Raw genomic sequence first — 21,576 nt, forward strand, 5'->3', positions numbered from 1 at the left:
GGGGAAAAAGGGATGCTGGAAGTAACAATTCTTGAAAGAAGCCAGTGTGCACGTGGAGGTCTCCGAGGTGCGGGTGATGTCCTAGTCCCTGACTAAGGTGACAGGAGTTACAGGCTGGTTGCTTTACAGTTATCTGTCACACTGCATGCTTGTGTTTTATGCATTTCCCTGGAGCAGTGTTTATATTGCGTAATTTTTAAAACGCTGTAAAAAAAATGTCCATATGTGGAACCTTGTCTGTGTTTCAGATTCGGCCCAAATTTTCCCACAGGTCACTCTGAAGTTGAGGAAAGTTGTTGTTTCTTAATTAATTACCATGTGCTGGGGACTGCAAGTGCAGATTGCTCCATCACAGTCAACCCTCACTATGTGCACTTATGTACTTGCAAATTTGCCTGCTTGCCAAAACGTATCTGGAACCCCAAAATCAACACTCATGGCATTTTCGTGGTCATTCACAGACATACGCAGAACTGCAAAAAAAGTCAGTCACCTGATGCGTACCTTCCCAGCTGAAGTCAAACAAGGCAAGGCTCTACCTTCTTGTTTCAGCTCTCACACTGTAAATAAGTGTCCATATGATAGTATATTTAATGTCTTTTTTTTTTTTTTTTTTTTTGCATTTGCTTTTGTTGCTCTCACTGTTGAAAATGGCTGCAAGCACAGAGCCAAAGTGCTATCTAGGGCTCCTAAGCGCAAGAAGGGTGTGAGGTGCCTTAGGGAGAAAATTCACGTTAAAGAACCTTTGTTCAAACATGAAATTAGAGTACTGCTGGCTATGAGTTCAAAGTTTAAATAGAAACACACACAAAACAAGGCTATGTACTGATCTGTTAGTGACAATGTTATGACCCGAGGCTCACTCGTATTTCCCCTGAGGGCAACGGTTCAGTATTCGCTAATTTGGTGTTTGAAGCAACTTTATAGAACATAACTACTGCAAATAACAAGAATTTCATATGTTCTTCATAATAAGCTTCACAGTACATGCTACCATTATTAGTTTTCAAAGATGACTCCACATGAAAGAGATCCAACATGGCAGATGGGAGATGACGCCTACCCTGTGTATTTATTCTGAGAAATAAATGAAATTTTAATATACATAAAGCACTTCCATAAATGGAAGCTGTTATTATTAACCCAGCACTAAACAGATTAGAAGATTAAAAAGGGAGGGGCCAAGTGGTGACAGGTTGGTAGAGGCAATGGAAGTGAATTCCAGCAGCACAGGCTCATGACTGGCAGGAGGAAGTCTGAGAGAAGAACCACAAAAACTTAGTGTATTTATACTACAGCTTTATTTATAACAGCAAAATACTGGAAACCCCGTTAAAAGCACTGATGAAATCAATTCCGACATAGTTACCTGTAGGTACCAACATGGGAAAAGGTCCTAGTAAAAAAAGGTAAGGGGCAAGGGCACCTGGGTGGCTCAGTTGTTAAGCGTCTGCCTTCGGCTCAGGTCATGATCCCAGGGTCCTGGGATTGAGCCCCGCAGCGGGGTCCCTGCTCGGTGCGAAGCCTGCTTCCCCTCTCCCACCCTTCCTGCTTGTGTTCCCTCTCTTGCTGTCTCTCTCTCTCTCTGTAAAATAAATAAATAAAATCTTTAGGAGCACCTGGGTGGCTCAGTGGGTTAAAGCCTCGGCCTTCGGCTCAGGTCATGATCCCAGGGTCCTGGGATCGACCCCCACATCGGGCTCTCTGCTCAGCAGGGAGCCTGCTTCCTCCTCTCTCTCTGCCTGCCTCTCTGCCTACTTGTGATCGAGGTCTGTCAAATAAATAAATAAAATCTTAAAAAAAAAAGTAAGGAGCAAAATATGCAGAGCATGATCCCAAGGAAGGGCATATACAGAAACATGCTCTTTTTTTATATACGTGCTTTACTAAACATGTAAAAATCATGTATTATTCCTCTTAGTGATTACCTCTTCAAATATGAGATTGGGGGGATTTTTATCTTCTAGGTTATATGGGTCTGTAAAAATTATCTTCTCTTAACAAAAAATATAAATCTAAAACAATTAAAGACAAAATTGAGTCATAACTTCTGGTGAACTGATATTAAGATTTCACAAATGTGTATACATTTCAAAAACCTCAAACAACACCACAACTCTAAGCAAAACAGAATCAGCTTCATCAATAAAGCAGAAGCAAAACCACAATTTAGCGCAACCATTTCTATTGCAAAGTACTTACATGTACCTTATCTTACTGATTCTCACTCCAATTCTATGATTTAAGTAAAGCAGGGGTTTTGATTTTCATTTTACAGCTGAAGAAATGGAGGCAGAGAAGTCATATGATTGCCCAAAGTCTAGCCCAAAGCTAGAGAGTGGCGGAACCAAGAACAATGCTGAAGCCACCCTGACCCCAAGGCTTTTAAGGTCACTTCTCTACTATGAAACCCGTTAATTTCTAAGCCTGCAAGCCTGTGGGTGGAAGGTATTTTCAGCCTATTTCACATCTGGCTTTTTGTCAGAGTCTCTGGATAGTAGCGACTGTTGTCAAGGGAGCACATGATCCACGAAATCACGCAGCCAGACAAGGAGCACACGGGATGAACACAGTCACCCCAGGCAAGGGCAGGGTTGGTTAGTGCTGCTTGGGCCTGACCAGGCGCACACACAATCCTGGGACCAGAACCACACTCACCATTAACAACTCTCTTGCACTGAAGCATCTTGAGGTCAATCAGCTCCTGTGGAGGAATCAGAGGGCACTTGTCAGTGCTGGTCATGTAGGTCCTGGATATGGGGGAGGGACCAATACTGGGGGTCACTAATGGGGGGGTTGCTTGGCCTATCACCCTACTACCAAAAACAAATCGTGGCTTTGGGGGAATGTAGTGTTGACCTCCCTGCCTAAGCATGGCAAGCGGGAGCCTAAATGAGCTACCCTTGATCAGCTGCTCTTCCCAGGGACCTTGGAGATGTTGGGGGCCTAGAAAGGATGAGCCACTCAGGGACAGACAATAGACCAGATTATGGATACCTGGATACTTTCCTCCCCTACTAGTCTCAGTTCCAGTCTATCCCCTCAAAGAACCTCCTACCTCATCCCTACACAAAGAGCAGACAGTGATGGGTGCCCAGGAAATGTCCAAGAACAAGAGTGGGACCAGAGAATAAAAGCAGAGGGAGGCAGATTTGAGATCAATTCTATAAAGATTTTTATTTATTTATTTATTTATTTGAGAGAGAGAGAGAGAGAGAGAGATAAGGAGAGAAAGCACAGCAGGGTAGGGAGGAGGGGCAGGGGGAGAGGGAAAAGCAGGCTCTATGGGGTGAGATCCCGGGACCTCGGGATCATGACCCAAGCCAAAGGCAGATGCTCAACCTACTTGAGCCTCCCAGGCCCCAAGATCAAGTCTAAAACTCCTGACCTACATGGGTCACACTGTGGAAACAAAAGGGCTGAGCTCTTTTGCTCCGGACATTTTCTACTCTTTTTTTTTTTTTTTTTTAAAGATTTTATTTAATCGGGCTCTCTGCTCAGCAGGGAGCCTGCTTCCTCCTCTCTCTCTGCCTGCCTCTCTGCCTGCTTGTGATCTCTCTATCAAATAAATAAATAAAATCTTAAAAAAAAAAAAGATTTTATTTAAAATCTTTAAAAGAGAGATCACAGTAGACAGAGGCAGGCAGAGAGAGAGAGAGGGAAGCAGGCTCCCTGTTGAGCAGAGAGCCCGATGCGGGACTCGATCCCAGAACCCGGAGATCATGACCTGAGCTGAAGGCAGCGGCTTAACCCACTGAGCCACCCAAGTGCCCATGCTCTGGACATTTTCAAACAGACTTAGGAAAGAAAGGAGAAAGAGGTTTTTTCAAAATCGGGATCATGAAAATGAAGGGAAAGCTCCCGTCTCCTGAAGGACTGAGATCCTCTGCCTCTTGGGAGGAAACAACTCTACTGCTTTGTTCAGTGACCCCTTCAATAGATGTGTAAGATAAATCACAAGAGCCAGGTACCTGCCACACTCCCCAGAAGCTCATACCCAGGGGTTCTGCGGGTCCAGAATAGAGGAAGAAACTCTGCCCCCTGGCACGCATGTCCATACTGACTACCTATGAGCCTCAGCAAGTCCCAACTCCAGCCAGGTGGGTACAACAAGCCTTTGCTCCCTCACGGAGCATGTAGGGTGAAAGTGGCCAAAGGGCACCTATTGCATCCACGGGGCTCCCCCTAGCAGACTCATCACCCAGGTTAGTACACACCGTAGGTGTTTCTGTGGCTATTCCCTCCATGTTGTGTTCAGGTCATAAGTACCTGATATCCACCAGGTCTGGCCAAACAGATCACCACCACCAAACAGTTATGGATACATGGTTGGCATCTAAACCCCAAGAACTGTGTGATGTCCCAAGGGATGGACGCAGCCCAACACAGAGCCCCTGTAGCCAGTGATCATAGTTGCAGGGGCAGGCAAAAAGGCAAGTGGAGAAGTGGGCAGCACTGAGTGCCCTGTGCTCATAAAAAGCAGCTCTGTAGCCAGCCTGAAGTTGGGCTGGAAATGAGCAGGGTAAAGCAAGGCAAGCCCTTGCTGGGGCCCCCAGCCATGCCAGCAGTACCTTGCCCTCTTTGGGATTCCCAAACCCCCCTCCACCAAGTCATTTACTACTTCTTCAAATGCCAGTTATAGATATCCCTATAATATCTTTGCCTTTACACTATGAACCCCCTAAGGAGGATCCTGTGTCCACACAAAAAGGTAGGCTTTGAGGCTTTTGAGGCCAGACAGCCTGGGCCCCAACAGGAGGAGTTAAGGCAAAACAGCCCTTGAAATGTCTTATTCTCTTTTCAGTTTCCCCACTACATCAAAAAAGCCTTTGCGGCCTGGATAACGTCTCACTCATCTTCCAATCATTAGCATCTGGCATGTTGCAAGGGCTCACTCAACTTCTGCCAGAACCTCTTCAAGACCTTGCCCGCAGCAGATGTTCAACTGCTGAAGTGGAGAAATTAAATTGTCACCAATAAAACCACAAATGTGTCTCCTCACCCACGTACCCTCAACACCACTATAAAATTCATCAATTTTATTCATTACAGTTAGTTCTGCGGGGATAAGATGGAACCTCATGGTTTTTTTCACTGTATTTCCTTGATTAGTGAAAACAAACATTGTTTTTCCAAGTGCTAGAGTTTATGATCCGTGCATCTTCATAGCAAACTGCCTTTTACACCTACACAAGTTGTAGGAGAAAGTCTACTCTTTGTCAAATTAGATATTGAGTTCTTCCATCTTAGTTATCACAAGGATTTTTCTTCTACCACTACTACTTCCTCAGGGTTTTTTTTTGTTTTTTTGTTTTTTACCCCCTGAAGGTAACATATTATATGTCAACTATACTTCAATTAAAAATAGGAAAAGAAGGGGCACCTGGGTGGCTCAGTGGGTTAAAGCCTCTGCCTTCGGCTCAGGTCATGATCCCAGGGTCCTGGGATCGAGCCCCACATCAGGCTCTCTGCTCAGCGGGGAGCCTGCTTCCCCCTCTCTCTCTGCCTGCCTCTCTGCCTACTTGTGATCTCTGTCAAATGAATAAATAAAATCTTTAAAAAAAAATATGTTACCTTCAGGTATACAACACAGTGATTCAACAATTCTACATATTATGAAAAGCTCACCACAAGTTTAGTTACCAGGTGTCACTACACAAAGTTATTACATTATTATTGACTATATTCCCTAAGCTGTACTTTTTAACCCCATGACTTGCTTATATTATAACTAGAAGTGTGCACCTCTTAACCCCCTTCACCTACTTCACCCATCCTCCAACCTCCTCCCCCGGCAACCACCGGCTTGTTCTCTGTATTTATGAGGATGTTTCTTTTTGTTGTTGTTTTTGTTTATTTGCTTTGTTTTTTAGATTCCACATGTAGTAAGATCATACAGTATTTGTCTTTCTCTGTTGAGTTATTTCACTTAGCTTAATACCCTCTAGGTCTATCCATATTGTCACAACCCTCAATTTCTATTATACATAATGTTCTATTTTTATAGAAGAGACCACCTTAACTTTGCCATGAACAGTGCTTCCTACTTTCTAAATAAATCTCCATTATGTATTTAAGGATATAATCTAAATTATTTTTTTCTTCTTTTTAAAATTAATTTAGATTTTTACTTACCTGAAAATTAGGGCCATTTGTAAGTCATTTTTTTTCTTCAAATAACTACCCAATTTTCTGAATAACATTTTATTTTATTTTATTTTATTTTATTTTATTTTATTTTATTTTATTTCACAAGTAGGCTTCATGCCCAGTGTGGGGCTTGAACTCAAAACCCTAAGATCAAGAGTCACATGCTCTCCCAACTAAGCCTGCCAGGCACCCCACAACATTTAATTTTAAAATGACTTAGGGGTACCTGGGTGGCTCAGTCAGTTAGGCATCCAACTCTTTTTTTTTTTTTAAGATTTTTTATTTACTTATTTGACAGAGAGAGAGAGAAAGATCACAAGTAGGCAGAGCAGCAGGCAGAGAGAGAGGGGGAAGCAGGCTCCCCACCCAGCAGAGAGACCGACGCAGGGCTCGATCCCAGGACCCCGAGATCACGACCTGAGCCAAAGGCAGCGGCTTAACCCACTGAGCCAACCAGGCGCCCCAAGCATCCAACTCTTGATCTCAGCTCCAGTCTTGATCTCAGCTTAGGTATTAATCTCAGGGTCATGAGTTCAGCCCTGAGTTGAGCCCTGCCCAGCATGGAGCCTACTTAAAATAAATAAATAATAAAATGACTTATCATGTATGGGCTTATTCTTTCTTGACTGTCATTTGTTATGTTCCTATATCTGAAATATACTCTGCCACCTTCATCTTCTCCATTCCTCTTGGCTTGTTTTCTCTCCCTGCGCTGATCATAACATTTATCCCCAGTTTATCACCAGTGTCTCTCCAGGCCACCTTTCTACTCCCACCTCTGGTATGTACAGGTACTTTTACTTCTCTAGTTTGGTTGAAGGATATTTGTATATGCTTTATTTTCAGAAATACCAATATACTGAGATTGAAAAACTAACCAATTCCCCCCTCAAAAAAAAAAAAATTAATGCCAAAATGAATAATGGGAGCCCCTGAAGGATAAGAAGGATAGAAAGAATATTTGAAGAAACAGCGGCAGAAAATTTCCCAAATTTGATGAAAAACATTAATCCGAACACCTAAGAAGCTCAACAATCCTAGTAAAATAAACTCAAAGACAGTCACACCTAGAAATAAACAATCAAACTGCTGAAAACCAAAGGCAAAGAGAAAACCTTGAAAACAGCCTGAGAGAATGACCCACCACATACAAGGGATCCTCAGTAAGACTAACAACTAATTTCTCAGTTGGTTAAGTGTCTGCCTTCAGCTCAGGTCATGATCCCAGAGTCCTGGGATTGAGCCCCATGTCAGGCTCCCTATTCTGCAGGGAATCTGCTTCTCCCTCTTCCTCTGCCTCCCACTCCCTGTGCTTGTGTTCTCTCTCTCAATCAAATAAAGAAATAAAATCTTTTAAAAAAATAAGAACTGATCTCTCATGAGAAATGATGAAGGCCAGGGCACCTGGGTGGCTCAGTGGGTTAAGCCTCTGCCTTCAGCTCAGGTCATGATCTCAGGGTCCTGGGATTGAGTCACACATCAGGCTCTCTGCTCCACAGAGAGCCTGCTTCCTCCTCTCTCTCTGCCTGCCGCTCTGCCTGCCACTCTGCCTACTTGTGATCTGTCAAATAAATAAATAAAAATCTGTTAAAAAAAAAAAAAAAAAGAAATGATGAAGGCTAGAAGAAAACAAGGCAGCAAAGACTGCATACCGAAAACAATAAAATACTGTTGAAAGAAATTAAAGGGGATCTAAATAAAGATATGACCATGGATTGGAAAACTTAATACTGTTAAGACGGAAATATTCTCCAAACTGAGCTACAGATTCAACACAAACCTTATCAAAACCCTAGTTCCCCTTTTTGCAGAATTTGATAAGGTGATCCTAAAATTCATATGGAAATGCAAGCAACACAGATTAGACAAAACAATCTTGAAAGAGAAAAACAAAGTTGGAACATTCATGCTTCCTAATCTCAAAAACTACTACCAAGCTACAATAATCAAGACTGTGTTGGGGGGCCTGGGTGGCTCAGTAAGTTAAGCATCCAACTCTTGATTTTGGCTCAGGTCATGATCTCATGGTCATGAGGTCAGGCCCAATGTCAGGCTCCATGGTAGGTGTGGAGCCTGCTTAAGATTCTCTCTCTCTGCCCCTCCCCTCCCACTCGTTCTCTCTCTCTCTAAGAAAAAAAAAAAAATAGACTGTGGTACTGGCATAAGGATAAACAAATAAGTCAGTGGAATAGAACTGAGAGTCTAGATACAAACCAAAACATCTATAATTGACTGATTTTTTTTTAAAGATTTTATTTATTTATTTGACAGACAGAGATCTCAAGCAGGCAGAGAGGCAGAGAGAGAGGAGGAAGCAGGCTCCCTGCCGAGCAGAGAGCCCGATGCGGGACTCGATCCCAGGACCCTGAGATCATGACCTGAGCCGAAGGCAGAGGCTTAACCCACTGAGCCACCCAGGCGCCCCTAATTGACTGATTTTTGACAAGGGTACCAAGACAATTTATTGGGGAAAAATTGTCTTTTCAATAAATAGCACAAGAAAATAAATTTTGATGTGAGGTAGGGACTCCTCACTTCACATACAAGAATTAACTCATCAAAGAACTAAATATAAGAGCCAAAACTATAAAATTCATAGAAGAAAACACAGATATAAGTCTTTGTGACCTTAGATCAAGCAATAATTTCTTAGAGATGATACCAAAAGTACAAAAGAAAAAAACAAACTGGAGTTAATCAAAATTAAAAACTTCTATGTATCAAAGGATACTATCAATAAAGTGAAAAGAAAACTCACAGAATGGGAGAAAATACTGCAAATCATATATGTGATAAAGGTCTATTATACAGATTATATAAAGAACTCTTACAATTCTTAGAATAAAAAGACAAATAACCCAATTTAATAAATGGGCATAGATTTTATTAGACATTTCTCCAAAGAAGATATACAAATGGCCAATAAACCCAGAAAAAGATTCTCAATTTCATTAAACATTAGGGAAATGCAAATCAAAACCACAATGAGATACTGCTTCATAGCCACTAGGATGGGTATAATCAAAAAATAATAATAATAATAATCAGTGCTGGCAAAGATGTGGAGAAACTGGAAACATCATACTGGCGAGAATGTAAAATGGTACACCTGCTTCAGAAAACAGTCTGGCATTTTCTCAAAGGGTTAAACACAGAGTTATGATATGATCCAGCAAATTCTGCTCCCAGGTCTATATACCCAAGAGGAATGTACACAAATGTTCATAGCAGCATGGTTCAAAATAGCCAAAAGGTAGAAATAATTCAAACGTCCATTGACTGAACGGATAACCAAACTGTGGTATACACATACAATTAATTATTAGTCAACCACTAAAAGGAACGAAGTAGTGCTACATGCAATGACATGGGTGAACCTTAGGAACATTACACTAAGTGAAAGAAACAGGCATGAAAGACTATATATGGCACGATCCTGTTTATATGAGATGTTGAAAACAGGCAGATCTATAGAAATAGAAAGTAGAATAGTGGTTTCCAGGGACTCAGGGAGGGAGAAACTGGGGAGGGATTGCTAACAGATGTGAGGTTTCTTTTTGGTTCAACAGTTGATTGTGGTGATGGAGGCACAATTCTGTAAATATACCGAGAGCCAGTGAATTGCACAATTTGAATTGGTGAATTATATGGTATGTGTGAACCTTATCTCAGTAAAGGTGTTAAAAGGGGAGCCTGGCTGGTTCAGTCGGTAGAGCATGCGACTCTTGATCTTGGGATTCTAAGTTTGAGCTCCAAGTTGGATGTAGAGATAACGTAAAAATAAAATCTTTTCTTAAAAGATTTTACTTATTTATTTGAGAGAGAAAGCATGAGTAGAGGGGGAGGGGCATAGTGAAAGGAAGAAGCAGACTCTTGGCTAAGCAGGGAGCTAGCCACAGGGCTGGATCCTAAGCTGAAGGCAGACACTTGATGGACTAAGCCACCCAGGAGACCCTAAAAATAAAATCTTAAAAAAAAATGTTAGGGTGCCTGGATGGCTCAGGTCATGACCCCAGGGTCCTGGAATAGAGCCCCGCATCATGCTTCCTCCTCAGCTTCTCCCTCTGCCCCTCTCTTTGCTCATACCTGCCCCCTCTCTCTCTCTTTTGCAAAACTTTTTTTTAAGATTATTTATTTATTTAATTTATATAATTTATTTAATTAATAATTTATTTATTTATTAATAAATTATAAATTATTTATTTATTTATTTATTTATTTAATTGACAGAGAGAAAGAGAGAAATCACAAGCAGCAGAGAGGCAGGCAGAGAAAGAGGGGGAAGCAGGCTCCCCGCTAAGCAGAGAACCCGATGCAGGGCTCGATCCCAGGACCCTGAGATCATGACCTGAGCCATGAGGCAGAGGCTTAACCCACTAAGCCACCCAGGTGCCCCAGCAAAATCCTTTTAAACATGAAAAAAAAATTTTTTAATGTTAAAAAAAATGCTTAGAGGAACAATTCTGGGTCAATTGACAAAATTAGAAGATAGAAGATAGATTAAAAAAAGGATTATATCAATGTTAGTTTTACTGAAGATGATGCCTATATCATCATTGTATAGAAGAAAGACTTGATTCTGGTAAAACATCAATGAAGTACTTGAGAAGTTAAGAAATTATAGTGAATGAAACTTACTCCAACAGTTAAGGAGAATGCATGAAACTAACGTAACATTGTATGTCAACTGCATTTCAGCTTAAAAAATTAGTTAAGGGGGACCCTGGGTGGCTCAGTTGCTTAAGCATCTGCCTTCAGCTCAGGTGGTCCTGGGATCAAGTCCTGCATCAGGCTCCCTGCTCAGTGGGAAGTCTTGCTTCTCCCTCTTCCTCTGATGCTCCCCCCTGCTCGTGCTTGCTCTCTCCTGCTCTCTCTCTCAAAACAAATAAATTAAAAAATCCTTAAAAAAAAGTTTAAGTGGCACCTGGGTGGCTCAGTTGGTTAAGCCACTGCCTTCGGCTCAGGTCATGATCCCGGAGTCCTGGGATTAAGTCCCACATCGGGCTCCCAGCTCTGCCAGGAGTCTGCTTCTCCCTCTGACCTTCTCCCCTCTCATGTTCTCTTTCTCTCTCAAATAAATAAATAAAATCTTAAAAAAAAGAAAGAAAAAAAGTTTAAAAAAACTAGTTTAAGGAGAAAAAATATATACATTAGATAGAACACAAATGATAAAACAAATCAAGCAAAAATGTTGACCATAGGTTAATCTGGGTATGGATGCAACTTTTTAATAATTTTTTCCCTTTATAAAATTTTTTTAAATTTTTTATTGAAGTATAAACATACAATAACTTTTCTATAAATCTGATTTCTTTTTTAAGTTTTAAGAAATTACCCATTCTGGGCAAAGAACCTGAATAAAAATTTCTGCAAAGATTATACAGCCATGGCTAGCAAGCATATGAACATACTCAATATCACTAATCATCAGAGATATGCAAATTAAAACCACAATGAGCTATCACCTCTCACCTATTAGGATGGCTATTATTTAAAAAAGAAAGAAAAGGAAAACAACAACAGAACAAGCGTTAGCAAGGACATGGAGAAATTGTTCACTGTTGGTAGGATTGTAAAATGGTGCAATTTCTAGGGCAAATAGTATAGAGTTTCTTCTAAAAATTAAAAACAGAACTACCACCTGATCTAGCAATCCCCCTTGTAGATATATATATCCAAAAGAATTGAAAACAAGCTCTCAAAGAGATATTTGCATACCTATGTTCATAGCAGCACTATTCAAAATAACCAAGAGGTGGAAGGACTCAAATGTTCATCAACCAATGAATGTATAAACAGAATGGGGCATATACATACAATGGACTATTATTCAGCCTAAAAATGGAAGGAAATCCTGCCACAAACTACAACACGGATGAACCTTGGAAACATTATGTTAAGTGATACAAGCCAGTCACAAAAAGACAAGTATCGCATATGCTTCCACTTCTATGAAGTACCTAAAGGAGTCAAATTCATTGAAACAGAAAATAGGAGAGTGGTTACCAGGGCCTGGAGAGATGGGGTAAGGGGGGAGTTGTTTTATGTGCACAGAGTTTCAGTAGTGCAAGATGAAAAGATTCTAGAGATCTGTTTCACAACTCAACACTACCAAAGTGCACATTCAAAAATGGTTAAGATGGTAAATTTTTTTTAAAGATTTTATTTATTGGGGCGCCTGGGTGGCTCAGTGGGTTAAAGCCTCTGCCTTCAGCTCAGGTCATGATCCCAGGGTCCTGGGATCGAGCCCCACATCGGGCTCTCTGCTCGGCAGGGAGTCTGCTTCCTCCTCTCTCTGACTGCTTCTCTGCCTACTTGTAATCTCTGTCTGTCAAATAAATAAATAAAATCTTTAAAAAAAAAAAAAAGATTTTATTTATTTATTTGACAGAGATGACAAGTAGGCAGAGAGGCAGGCAGAGAGAGAGGAGGAAGCAGGCTCCCCGCCGAGCAAAGAGCCCTATTAGGGGCTCGATCTCAGGACCCTGGGATCATGACCTGAGCCGAAGGCAGAGGCTTAACCCACTGAAACACCCAGGCACCCCTAAGATAGTAAATTTTATATGTTTTCTTACCACATGCCCAAAAAATTTTAAGTACCCATTCTGGCAACCCGGGCCTCTTCAGAACACTGCCTCCTCCCTTAGTCTTGTTCAGTAAAAGGTTTAAGTCTAACAGGTAGGTGTGTTCTTACATTCTGGGCAACTGGAGTCCCCTTGTTTTGTTTTGTTGTTTTTAAAGGTTTTATTTATTTATTTATTTGAGAGAGAGAGAGAGAACACACAAGCAGGGTTGTGGCAGGCAGAAGGAGACAGATAAGCAGACTCCCTGCAGAGCCGGGAGCCCCATGTGGGACTCGACCCCAGGACCCAGGGATCATGACCTGAGCCAAAGGCAGTTGCTTAGCCAACTGAGCCACCCCAGCACCCAGTCCCTTGTTTTTATAAAAAGGAATAGCTACATAACATTTGAGGGACTCCTGGAAAACCCCTATCAATAAGGCAGAACTTAGTGGGGAATCAGACTACTGCTCCCTTGACTTCTGCTGAGCTAGTTCATCCTTTCTTCACCTCGAGCTGCTGAGGGCTTTGCAGAGCTTTTAAGGAGGTGCGTGCATGCCTGGTATTTCCTAAAGCCTATACTCTGGTCCTGTGAGGTGGGTGGGACGGTTTAACTAAAACCACAGCTGGACAACCTCATGTGAACCCAGATCATCCAGGCAGCGGGCCTGCACAGCAACACTGGGCCCACCAGGGGGCAGCAGGCACCATACTATGCCAAGTCCAGTACTAGGCCATCCCTGGCCACCTACCAATGCTAAGCAAGGGTCCACCGGCCAGCCTGCCTCTGCTCTCCGCAGGTGTTACGCCTGAGGGGAAGGCCTAGATGTTTATAAGCTATCTTGACTTTGGCAGAGGCCAGTCCATTTATAAGCCGTCTTGACTCTACAGAGTAAACACCCACCAAGCATGCTGAAGGGGGCATCACAGGCAACAAAACAACCGCTGAGCTCTCTGGGACTTATATTTTTGGTCCCCATTCCTCAGGCTCTAAGTCCATGAGTCCTTGCAGTCCCTCACAGTCCATGAGTCCTCACAGTCCATCCCCCCAATCCTCTTCGAAATCCAAGACGTTTGGAGGGCCAGGAGGGAGCTGGCTAAGAAAGGCCACACTTAACCCACAGCTGACCACCTGAGGGCCTGAGGAGAGGCTTGAAGAATGAGGGACCAGATAAACACTGCTCAGTGTACTACCACATTCCCCTGCGACTAGCCTCTGGACACAGGTTCCTCCCTGCCCTGGGCAAATTCTGGCAGGATGGAAGGCTTACAGATGCCTAGCTCTCATTTCTTGGACTTCCTTGCCTCTATTTCAACAAACCCCTTAGAAGTCAGGTCCTACACCCATGACCCGAAACTCGGGAACCTCGCTTTCTGACTCCCACATTTGGACAACACATGCTCCCTCTCTCCCATTTCATTTTGCTAGCACCCTAGATGGTTCTGGCCCTGCCCGGCTGCAGACAGCAGCATGCCAATCCTCAGCCATGGGCATCCCCTCAGGGTCTGCAGCTCTCCTTCCCATAAAGCTGAAAAATAGCATGACTATGCAGACCTAGCTGCCAGGCAAATCTCCCAGTGCCCATTCTCCACAGCAACGGGACCAAACTGCCCTCACTTTCTTTTCTCAGGTCTCCACCCCACTCCTGCCACCCTCATCGCCGACAGAGGACTGGCTTCCCACATCTTATAAAACATATCTCAGGCAAAACCCCTTGGCTTCCCTGCCTCCCATGGTTCCCCCACTCTCCTCCCTGCCCTATCTTGGAGGCAGGCCCCACTACCTCATCTAGAATCCTGCCCCTCCAAGTCCAGGCCCTACCCACCCCACACCAATTTGCTGAATCTTCAGCTCCCACCTCAAGGCAAAGTGCTTTCTCTTATGTTGCAAATATACAAGTCACGCCCTTCACCCAGCTTCCTTCATCTCCCCTACCTGCATGTACTCTTTTCTTCCATTCACCTCTTGAATTCCTGAGGGGCAGTGGGCACCTCTGTTTCTACTTCCTCATTTGCTGCTTACTCCGCAATCCGTTGCCCCCACAAGTGTTTGCATCTCTGTGCCACAGCTGTCCTCCAATCGTCTGGTTTCCAAATCACCTTTTTGGTCCTTTTGCAATTGGATTTCTCTATATCATCTATCACACTTGACAGACTTAACTTTTGCCTTCCCTGACACACCTTAATTTGCCTATTTCTCTCACTCTTTTACTTTTTTTAAGATTTTACTTTAAGTAGGTTACAAGCCCAAGGTGGGGCTTGAATTCACAACCCCAAGATCAAGAGTTATATGCCCTACTGACTGAGCCAGCCAAGTGCCCCACTCTTACTTTTCTATCATAAATTACTTACCTGTCCCCCCACATACAAACACCCAGTACATTAGGGTATATTCTTCCCAAGTTCCCTCTTAAGCCCTCCCTTCTCTCTATACCAGTGGCTTTTTAATTAAAATTTTTATTTTGAGATAATTGGAGGTTCACATGCAATTGTAAGAATGTGGGCTCCCAGGGGCGCCTGGCTGGCTCAGTTGGTTAAGCATCCAACTCTTGATCTCAGCTCAGGTCTTAATCTCAGGGTCATGAGTTCAAGCCCCGCATCAGGCTCCGTGCTGGGCGTGGAGCCTACTTAAAAAAAAAAAAAAAAAAGTGAACTCTTATGTACTGTTTGCCCAACTTCCCCAATGGTAACATCTTACAAAACTATAGTGTAATGCAAGCAGGATACTGACACTGAGAGTTCAGTCACAGAACAGTTCCATGAACAGTTCCAACAGCCCTATCACCACTGGGATTCCTTGTTCTGCCCTTTTATAGCCACAGTCCCCATCCCACCAGCAATGCCTTTCAAAGATAGAAGTATCTGAAGCACTTGAATACATTCTTCTTCAACTTCTCACCCACACTAGGGAGACACATCAGGACTGGGGATGATGAGTGGGAGAGAATTCTCCAGATAATTCTGTTATATGCCCACCAGAGAAACACTGCTCACACCCCAACACTATCCAATATCAACTACTTCTGTAATGCTGTTTTTCCTAGAAAATACTTTTTAAGCCTGGGTGTAAAGGCCTACTACTCTCCAGAAGAGCCAGGATGTAGGCAACCCACTAGGTACTACTACCAGAAAATCCTGTGGCTCTCAAAACCAACCCCATCCCGACTCCCTGCTCCTTTTCCTCCTCTTCCTAACCTTGAGTTCATTCACACATGCACGAATGTCTATTCACTTGTGTGGAAGCCAGGGCAGTGACCTGATACAACACTCATCTAATCACCCAGCCCAGGGATCCCACAAGGCCTCCATGCTGCCCAGGCTCCGGACCCTGAACAGGGCCCAGAGAACTCACAAGTGTCATGTTTGTCTCCCACTGCCTTCAGGGAGTGCCTGTGAAGTGAGTGCCCATTCTGCCCCCAACTAACTCTTGACCACTCCCACCCACAGACAAGGAGGCCACACTGGTGGCAAAGCCCTCCAAGAAAATCAGGAGCCTCTTACCTCACAGTACACGATGTCTGCTCCATAGTCCAGGGCCAGCAGCCGCATTGGAAGAGTGCCTACCCGAACCATAGGGGCTAAGATGAGTTTGTTGCGGTAGCACAGTGAGAGGCTATGCTCAATCATTCTTCCTCTGCTAAAGCCTGCAGAAAGGGAAAACAAGAGTCTGAAATCCACGAAAAGAAAATCTTCTCTGTTATCCAGGGTGGACTTTTCTTCTTCTATCCAACACATAGGACTTTGTTTCCCTTTTCTCTGATCATAAAAATCAGGCATGTTTATTCATTCATCTAAAGAATAATAATTATATGCCTAGTTTGGGACAGTCATTGTCCTAGTCTTTTGGGATAATTAGAGAACAAAACAGAAAAATTTCTGCTCTAACAGAGCTTTTATTCTAGCAGGGGAACAAAGGCAAAAAAAATAACATATAACAAATTACATAGCATGTTGAAAAATTGGTAATGCTATGGAGTTAAAAAACAGGGAGAAAGGAAATTGAAAACACTGGGGCTGGGTTAAAAGTTTTTTCCATTTTACTGAGATATGATTGACATATAATGTATTAATTTAAGGTGTACAACATAGTGATTTGATATATGTATATACCAGAAAATGATTACCACAGTAAGTTAATATCTATCACCTCATATATTAATAATTCTTTTTATTGTGATGAGAACTTTAAGATCGACTCTTAGTGAGGTCTCTGGGTGGCTCAGTAGGTTGGGCATCTGACTCTTGGTTGCGGCTCAGGTCATGATCTCAGGGTTATGGGATAGAGCCCCATAATGGGCTCTGCACTCAGCTCACTGAGTCAGCTTGGGATTCCTTCCCCTTCTGCTCCTCCCCCTCCTCCCTCTCCCTCTATCTCTCTTTCTCAAATAAATAAATAAATAAATAAATAAAATCTCTCTTTTTTTTTAAAGATTTTATTTATTTATTTGTCAGAGAGAGTGAGCACAGGCAGACAGTGGCAGGCAGAGGCAGAGGGAGAAGCAAGTTCCCTGCTGAGCAAGGAGCCCAATGTGGGACTTGATCCCAGGATGCTGGGATCATGACCTGAGCCGAACGCAGCCGCTTAACCAACTGAGCCACCCAGGCATCCTGAATAAATAAATAAAATCTTTTTAAAAAGATCCATTCTCAGCAACCTTCAAATACATGATATTGTCAACTATAGCTGCTATGTTGTAGATTACATCCTCAGAACATATTTATCTTCTAACTGGAAGTCATATCTTTTTTTTTTTTCTTTTTTTAGAGAGAGAGAAAGAGAAGGGGGAGGGGAGGAGAAGAGGGAGAGGAACAAGCAGATTCTGTGCTAAGCACAGAGCCAACACAGGGCTCGATCCCACAACCCTGAAATCATGACCTGAGCCGCAATCAAGAGTCAGACATTTAACCAACTGCACCACTCAGGCGCCCCAGAAGTTCCTATCTTTTTACCACCTTCACCCATTTACCCCACACTCCCAGCAGGAAAAATACAAATACATGGTATATTAACTGTGTATTTTACATTAAAATATAAAAACATTTATATGAAAATATTTATGTTAAAATATAAAATTTTAAATAGGGAAACCAAGATAGGCTTCAATGGAAAGATAACATTTGAGCTAAGACTTGAGTTAGCCAAGTTGGTATCTAGTGGAAGAGTACACAGCAGAAGAGGGCACCTGGGTAGCTAGGTGGTTAAGCCTCTGCCTTCGACTCGGGTCATGGTCTCAGGGTCTTGGGATCAAGCCCCACATGGGGCTCTCTGCTCTGCTCTCCTGCCTCTCTCTGCCTGCCTCTCTGCCTACTTGTGATCTCTCTCTCTCTGTCAAATAAATAAATAAAATATTTTAAAAAAAAAAAAGAATACACAGCAGAAGAGACAGGCAGTGCAAAGGCCCTAGGGCAGGAGCTTGCCTGGTGTGTTAGAGGAACAGCAAGAAGACCAGTATGGTTGGAACACAAAGAGAAGAGAAAGTAATGAAAGTCAGATACAAAATGTCTCAGCAGTAAGCAGACAGCACACAGTAGTCAGATCCCATATGGCCTTGAAGGACACTCTACGGACCGTTAGCTCTTCACAAAATAGAAGCCAGTAAAGGGTTTTAAATAGAGGAGTAGCATGACTGAACATGTTTTCTCAGGATCATGGTGACTGCTATATAAAGAGCAGAGCAGTCCGTTGGGGGCCAGAGTAAACATAGGCAGACCAAGTACAAGGCTCTTTGGTAACCAACATAAAAACTGATGGTGGCTCAGGCCAAGGAGCTGGTATTAGAGGTGGTGAGAAGTGATCACATCCTAAATATACTTTGGAAGTAGAGCCAACAGGAGTAAAAAGAAAAAAAAATTGAAATCCCATATCCCAGAGAGAACTGTTAACATTTATTTATTCTTAGCAAATATGGACCCCTCTAAAAAGTCATGAAGCTAGCTAGCCAATGCTATGCTCTGCTCAGTTACTGTTTCCATTTGCTTTTTTACTGTTCAGCCCGTTCTGCCGGACCCTCACCTCACTGCTCCACTAAAACTGCTCAAAGTCACCAATGACCTGGAAGTTGTGCGATCAACCAGACACTCACCTGTCCACAATCTTGTTTCACTAACAGTACAGTGACATGGTTGAGCCTCCCCTCTTCCTTGACCCCCCTGACCCCATACTTTCCTGGTTTTTCTCCCAACTCTCTGCCCTGCTTTTCAGTGTCTTTCCTGGTTTCACCTCCTCTACTCACTTGTTTCCTCCTTAGTCTTGGGCCCTCTTCCCTTCTAATTCCACACATTCTCCCTTGCAAATTTGCTTATTCCCATGGCTTAAAATATTGGCATCTTTGGAGATCACCAGCATATTACATCAACTGTTCAATACACATCCCCACCCGGGTATCTTAAGGACATCTTATACTAAGCATGCAAAAACAAGATCTTGATCTGCCCTCCTAAGCTGCCTCCTCTATCTTCATTAATTCATTCAACAGACATCTATTGAGCCCCTATGATATGCTAAGCACTGACTGGCACTATGAGGAGGAGGAGGTACAGAAGAAGAGAGGGTTATAGAAAGGGAACTTACAAATACTTGTGAAATTACGACCATGTACAGTGCTATGAAGGACACGAGGTTTTGGGAAGCTGTGCCGCAGGAAATGGATGAATAGCGGGGTTGAGAAAGGCTTCCCTTAAGAAATAATTTCTTCTTCTTCTTCTTATTTTTTGTTTTTGATTTTATTTATTTTAGAAAAAGAGAGCAAATTCAAGAGTGCAGGGAGGGGATACAGCACAGGGGGTGGGAGGGAGGGGAAATAATCTCAAGCAAACTCTGCATTGAGCGTGGGTCCTGACACAGGGCTCTATCTCACAAACCTGAGATCAAGATGTGAGCCGAAATCGAGAGTCAGATGCTTAACTGACTGAGCCACCCAGGCACCCCAAGAAATAATTTGATTCAAGATTTCAAGGGAGAGAAGGTGTTAATCAGGCCAATACACGGAGAGAAAATGTTTCCCATTTCAGCAACTAGCATTTCCATTCACCCAATTACTCATCCTTAAGTCATATTCCCCACATTTAATCTATCACTAACTACTGTGGAAACAACCTTCAAAATATAACTCTAATCCATCTGCTTTGCTCCATCTCCAGTGCCACCATCGTGCAGGAAGCCAGCCTCCTAATTGGTCTCCCCAAATCTAATCCTACCCCCTCCTATTCTTTCTCTTGATACTGTGTGGCATTTGAAAAAGGCAACTCTGATAATACCCCTCCCTTGTTTATATCCTTCAATGGCTTCCCTCTGAGTTTAGGAGAATTCCCAAACCCTTCTGATGGCCCACCAAGCCCTGCATGACCTGTCCCTGCCCACATCTCCAGCTTACCTCGAGCCTCTCTCCCCCTCACTTTCCTTGTCCTGGCCACCCTGAACTTCTTTGAAAGTCTCCCACACTAAGCTCTGGGGTCTGTGCACTTGGAATCCATCCTCTCTGTCTGGAAGACTCTCCCTGACTCAATCATACACACCCACACTGAGGTCCTCTTGACCTTGAATGTCCCCTTTTTGGAGACAATTCCCTACCAGACCATCTAACTTCAGGTCCCTGGTCACATGCTCTCACAACACTTTGTGCTTCCCTATAGCTCAGTCACAATCCCCATGTGTCCACACTGATTTGTGTGGTTTCTTGTTTAACCCCCAGCTCCTGCTCTAAGCCACCAGGACAAGTTCCACAAGGACAGGAATATGACTACCTAGTTTACTGCCAGATTTCTCGCCCTGAGCCCAGTACTTGGCCCTTAGCAGCTGCTTAGAAAGCAAGGTATGACTGAATTCTTACTCTGTGGCAGCTAAGGACACCCTCCTAGAGGGTGGCTGTTCTGGGAACTCCCTCTGGCACCTGCCAGCAGTGCCTGACGGGGCTTGCCTCCAAAAAGACTCCTTTCAAAGAAATGAGGCAGTCCCTACCCTTTCCCAGTTACTGTCACAACCATTCGCTGGGCCCCAAGATCACACCCAGATCACCAATTCAGTCACACAAACTGAGACGATCTCTCTATCATTCTTTTTTTTTCTTCTCTCTCCACCATTCTTTTAAGGGCTGGTCTTCTGACAGTTTTGGTTACCTTCTCAGACAGTAACCTTAACTTCAATTGCATAGATACAAAATCCCACTAATTATAACACTTTCAGACTGAAGATAACACTACTCAGGGAAAGCAATGAATGGAAAAAAAACTTTACCATTTACCCTTCCATGTAAATTTTCCTAGAGGCTACGACCTTGCTTAAAAAGCAATTTCTTTAAAATACAAATTTAGAGTTAAAACGGAAGTCAAGGGGCGCCTGGATGGCTCAGTGGGTTAAAGACTCTGCCTTCAGCTCAGGTCAGGATTCCGGGGTCCTGGGATCGAGCTTCGCATCAGGCTCTCTGCTCAGCGGGGAGCCTGATTCCCTTCCTCTCTCTCTCTCTGCCTCTCTGCCTACTTGTAATCTCTGTCTGTCAAATAAATAAATAAAATCTTAAAAAAAAAAAAAAAGAAGTCAATTAGGATTAAATATTCAGAGAATTATCCTATTTCCCACTCAAAACATGTGTAGATAAGAAAAAATTAAAGTGACCTATTATACTTACAAGAGAAAGAGGTGATATAGCATCTCTCTATTAAGATTCCAAACTCTGGAATCAGACAGACGTGCACTGGAACCCCAACTCTGCCCCAGGCAGATGAATTAACCTAATGGAGGCTCAGCCTCTCCCTCTGGCATATGAGGCTCCCACAGAATCTACATCAGGTGGGATGCTGTGAAAAGTCAATTCTATGATGCACAACAGCTCCCAGCACACAGTAAGGATTTCTTTGTTTGTTTCTAAGA

At 43.1% G+C, this 21,576-nt stretch overlaps 1 protein-coding gene across 8 annotated transcripts in view; it reads right to left on the minus strand.

The window, feature by feature from the left end:
• DUS2 (dihydrouridine synthase 2) overlaps positions 1-21,576 on the minus strand; it is a 51,210-nt gene that overhangs the window by 23,939 nt on the left and 5,695 nt on the right. For 5 of the 8 annotated variants that reach the window (XM_032854137.1, XM_032854136.1, XM_032854134.1 and 2 more), the window contains 2 exons: positions 16,212-16,354; positions 2,659-2,704 (listed from right to left, as the gene is read on the minus strand). In XM_032854137.1, coding sequence (XP_032710028.1) covers positions 2,659-2,704; positions 16,212-16,337 — 172 coding nt within the window. In that variant the 5' untranslated portion in view covers positions 16,338-16,354. Of the gene's footprint in view, positions 1-493; positions 561-2,658; positions 2,705-16,211; positions 16,355-19,087; positions 19,237-21,576 lie in introns of those variants that run through there. The other 3 variants (XM_032854138.1, XM_032854131.1, XM_032854139.1) reach the window with 3 other exon arrangements.

The sequence above is a fragment of the Lontra canadensis genome, unplaced genomic scaffold, assembly GCF_010015895.1.
Source record: "Lontra canadensis isolate GAN:19392208 unplaced genomic scaffold, GSC_riverotter_1.0 scaffold8, whole genome shotgun sequence".
Taxonomy (NCBI): domain Eukaryota; kingdom Metazoa; phylum Chordata; class Mammalia; order Carnivora; family Mustelidae; genus Lontra; species Lontra canadensis.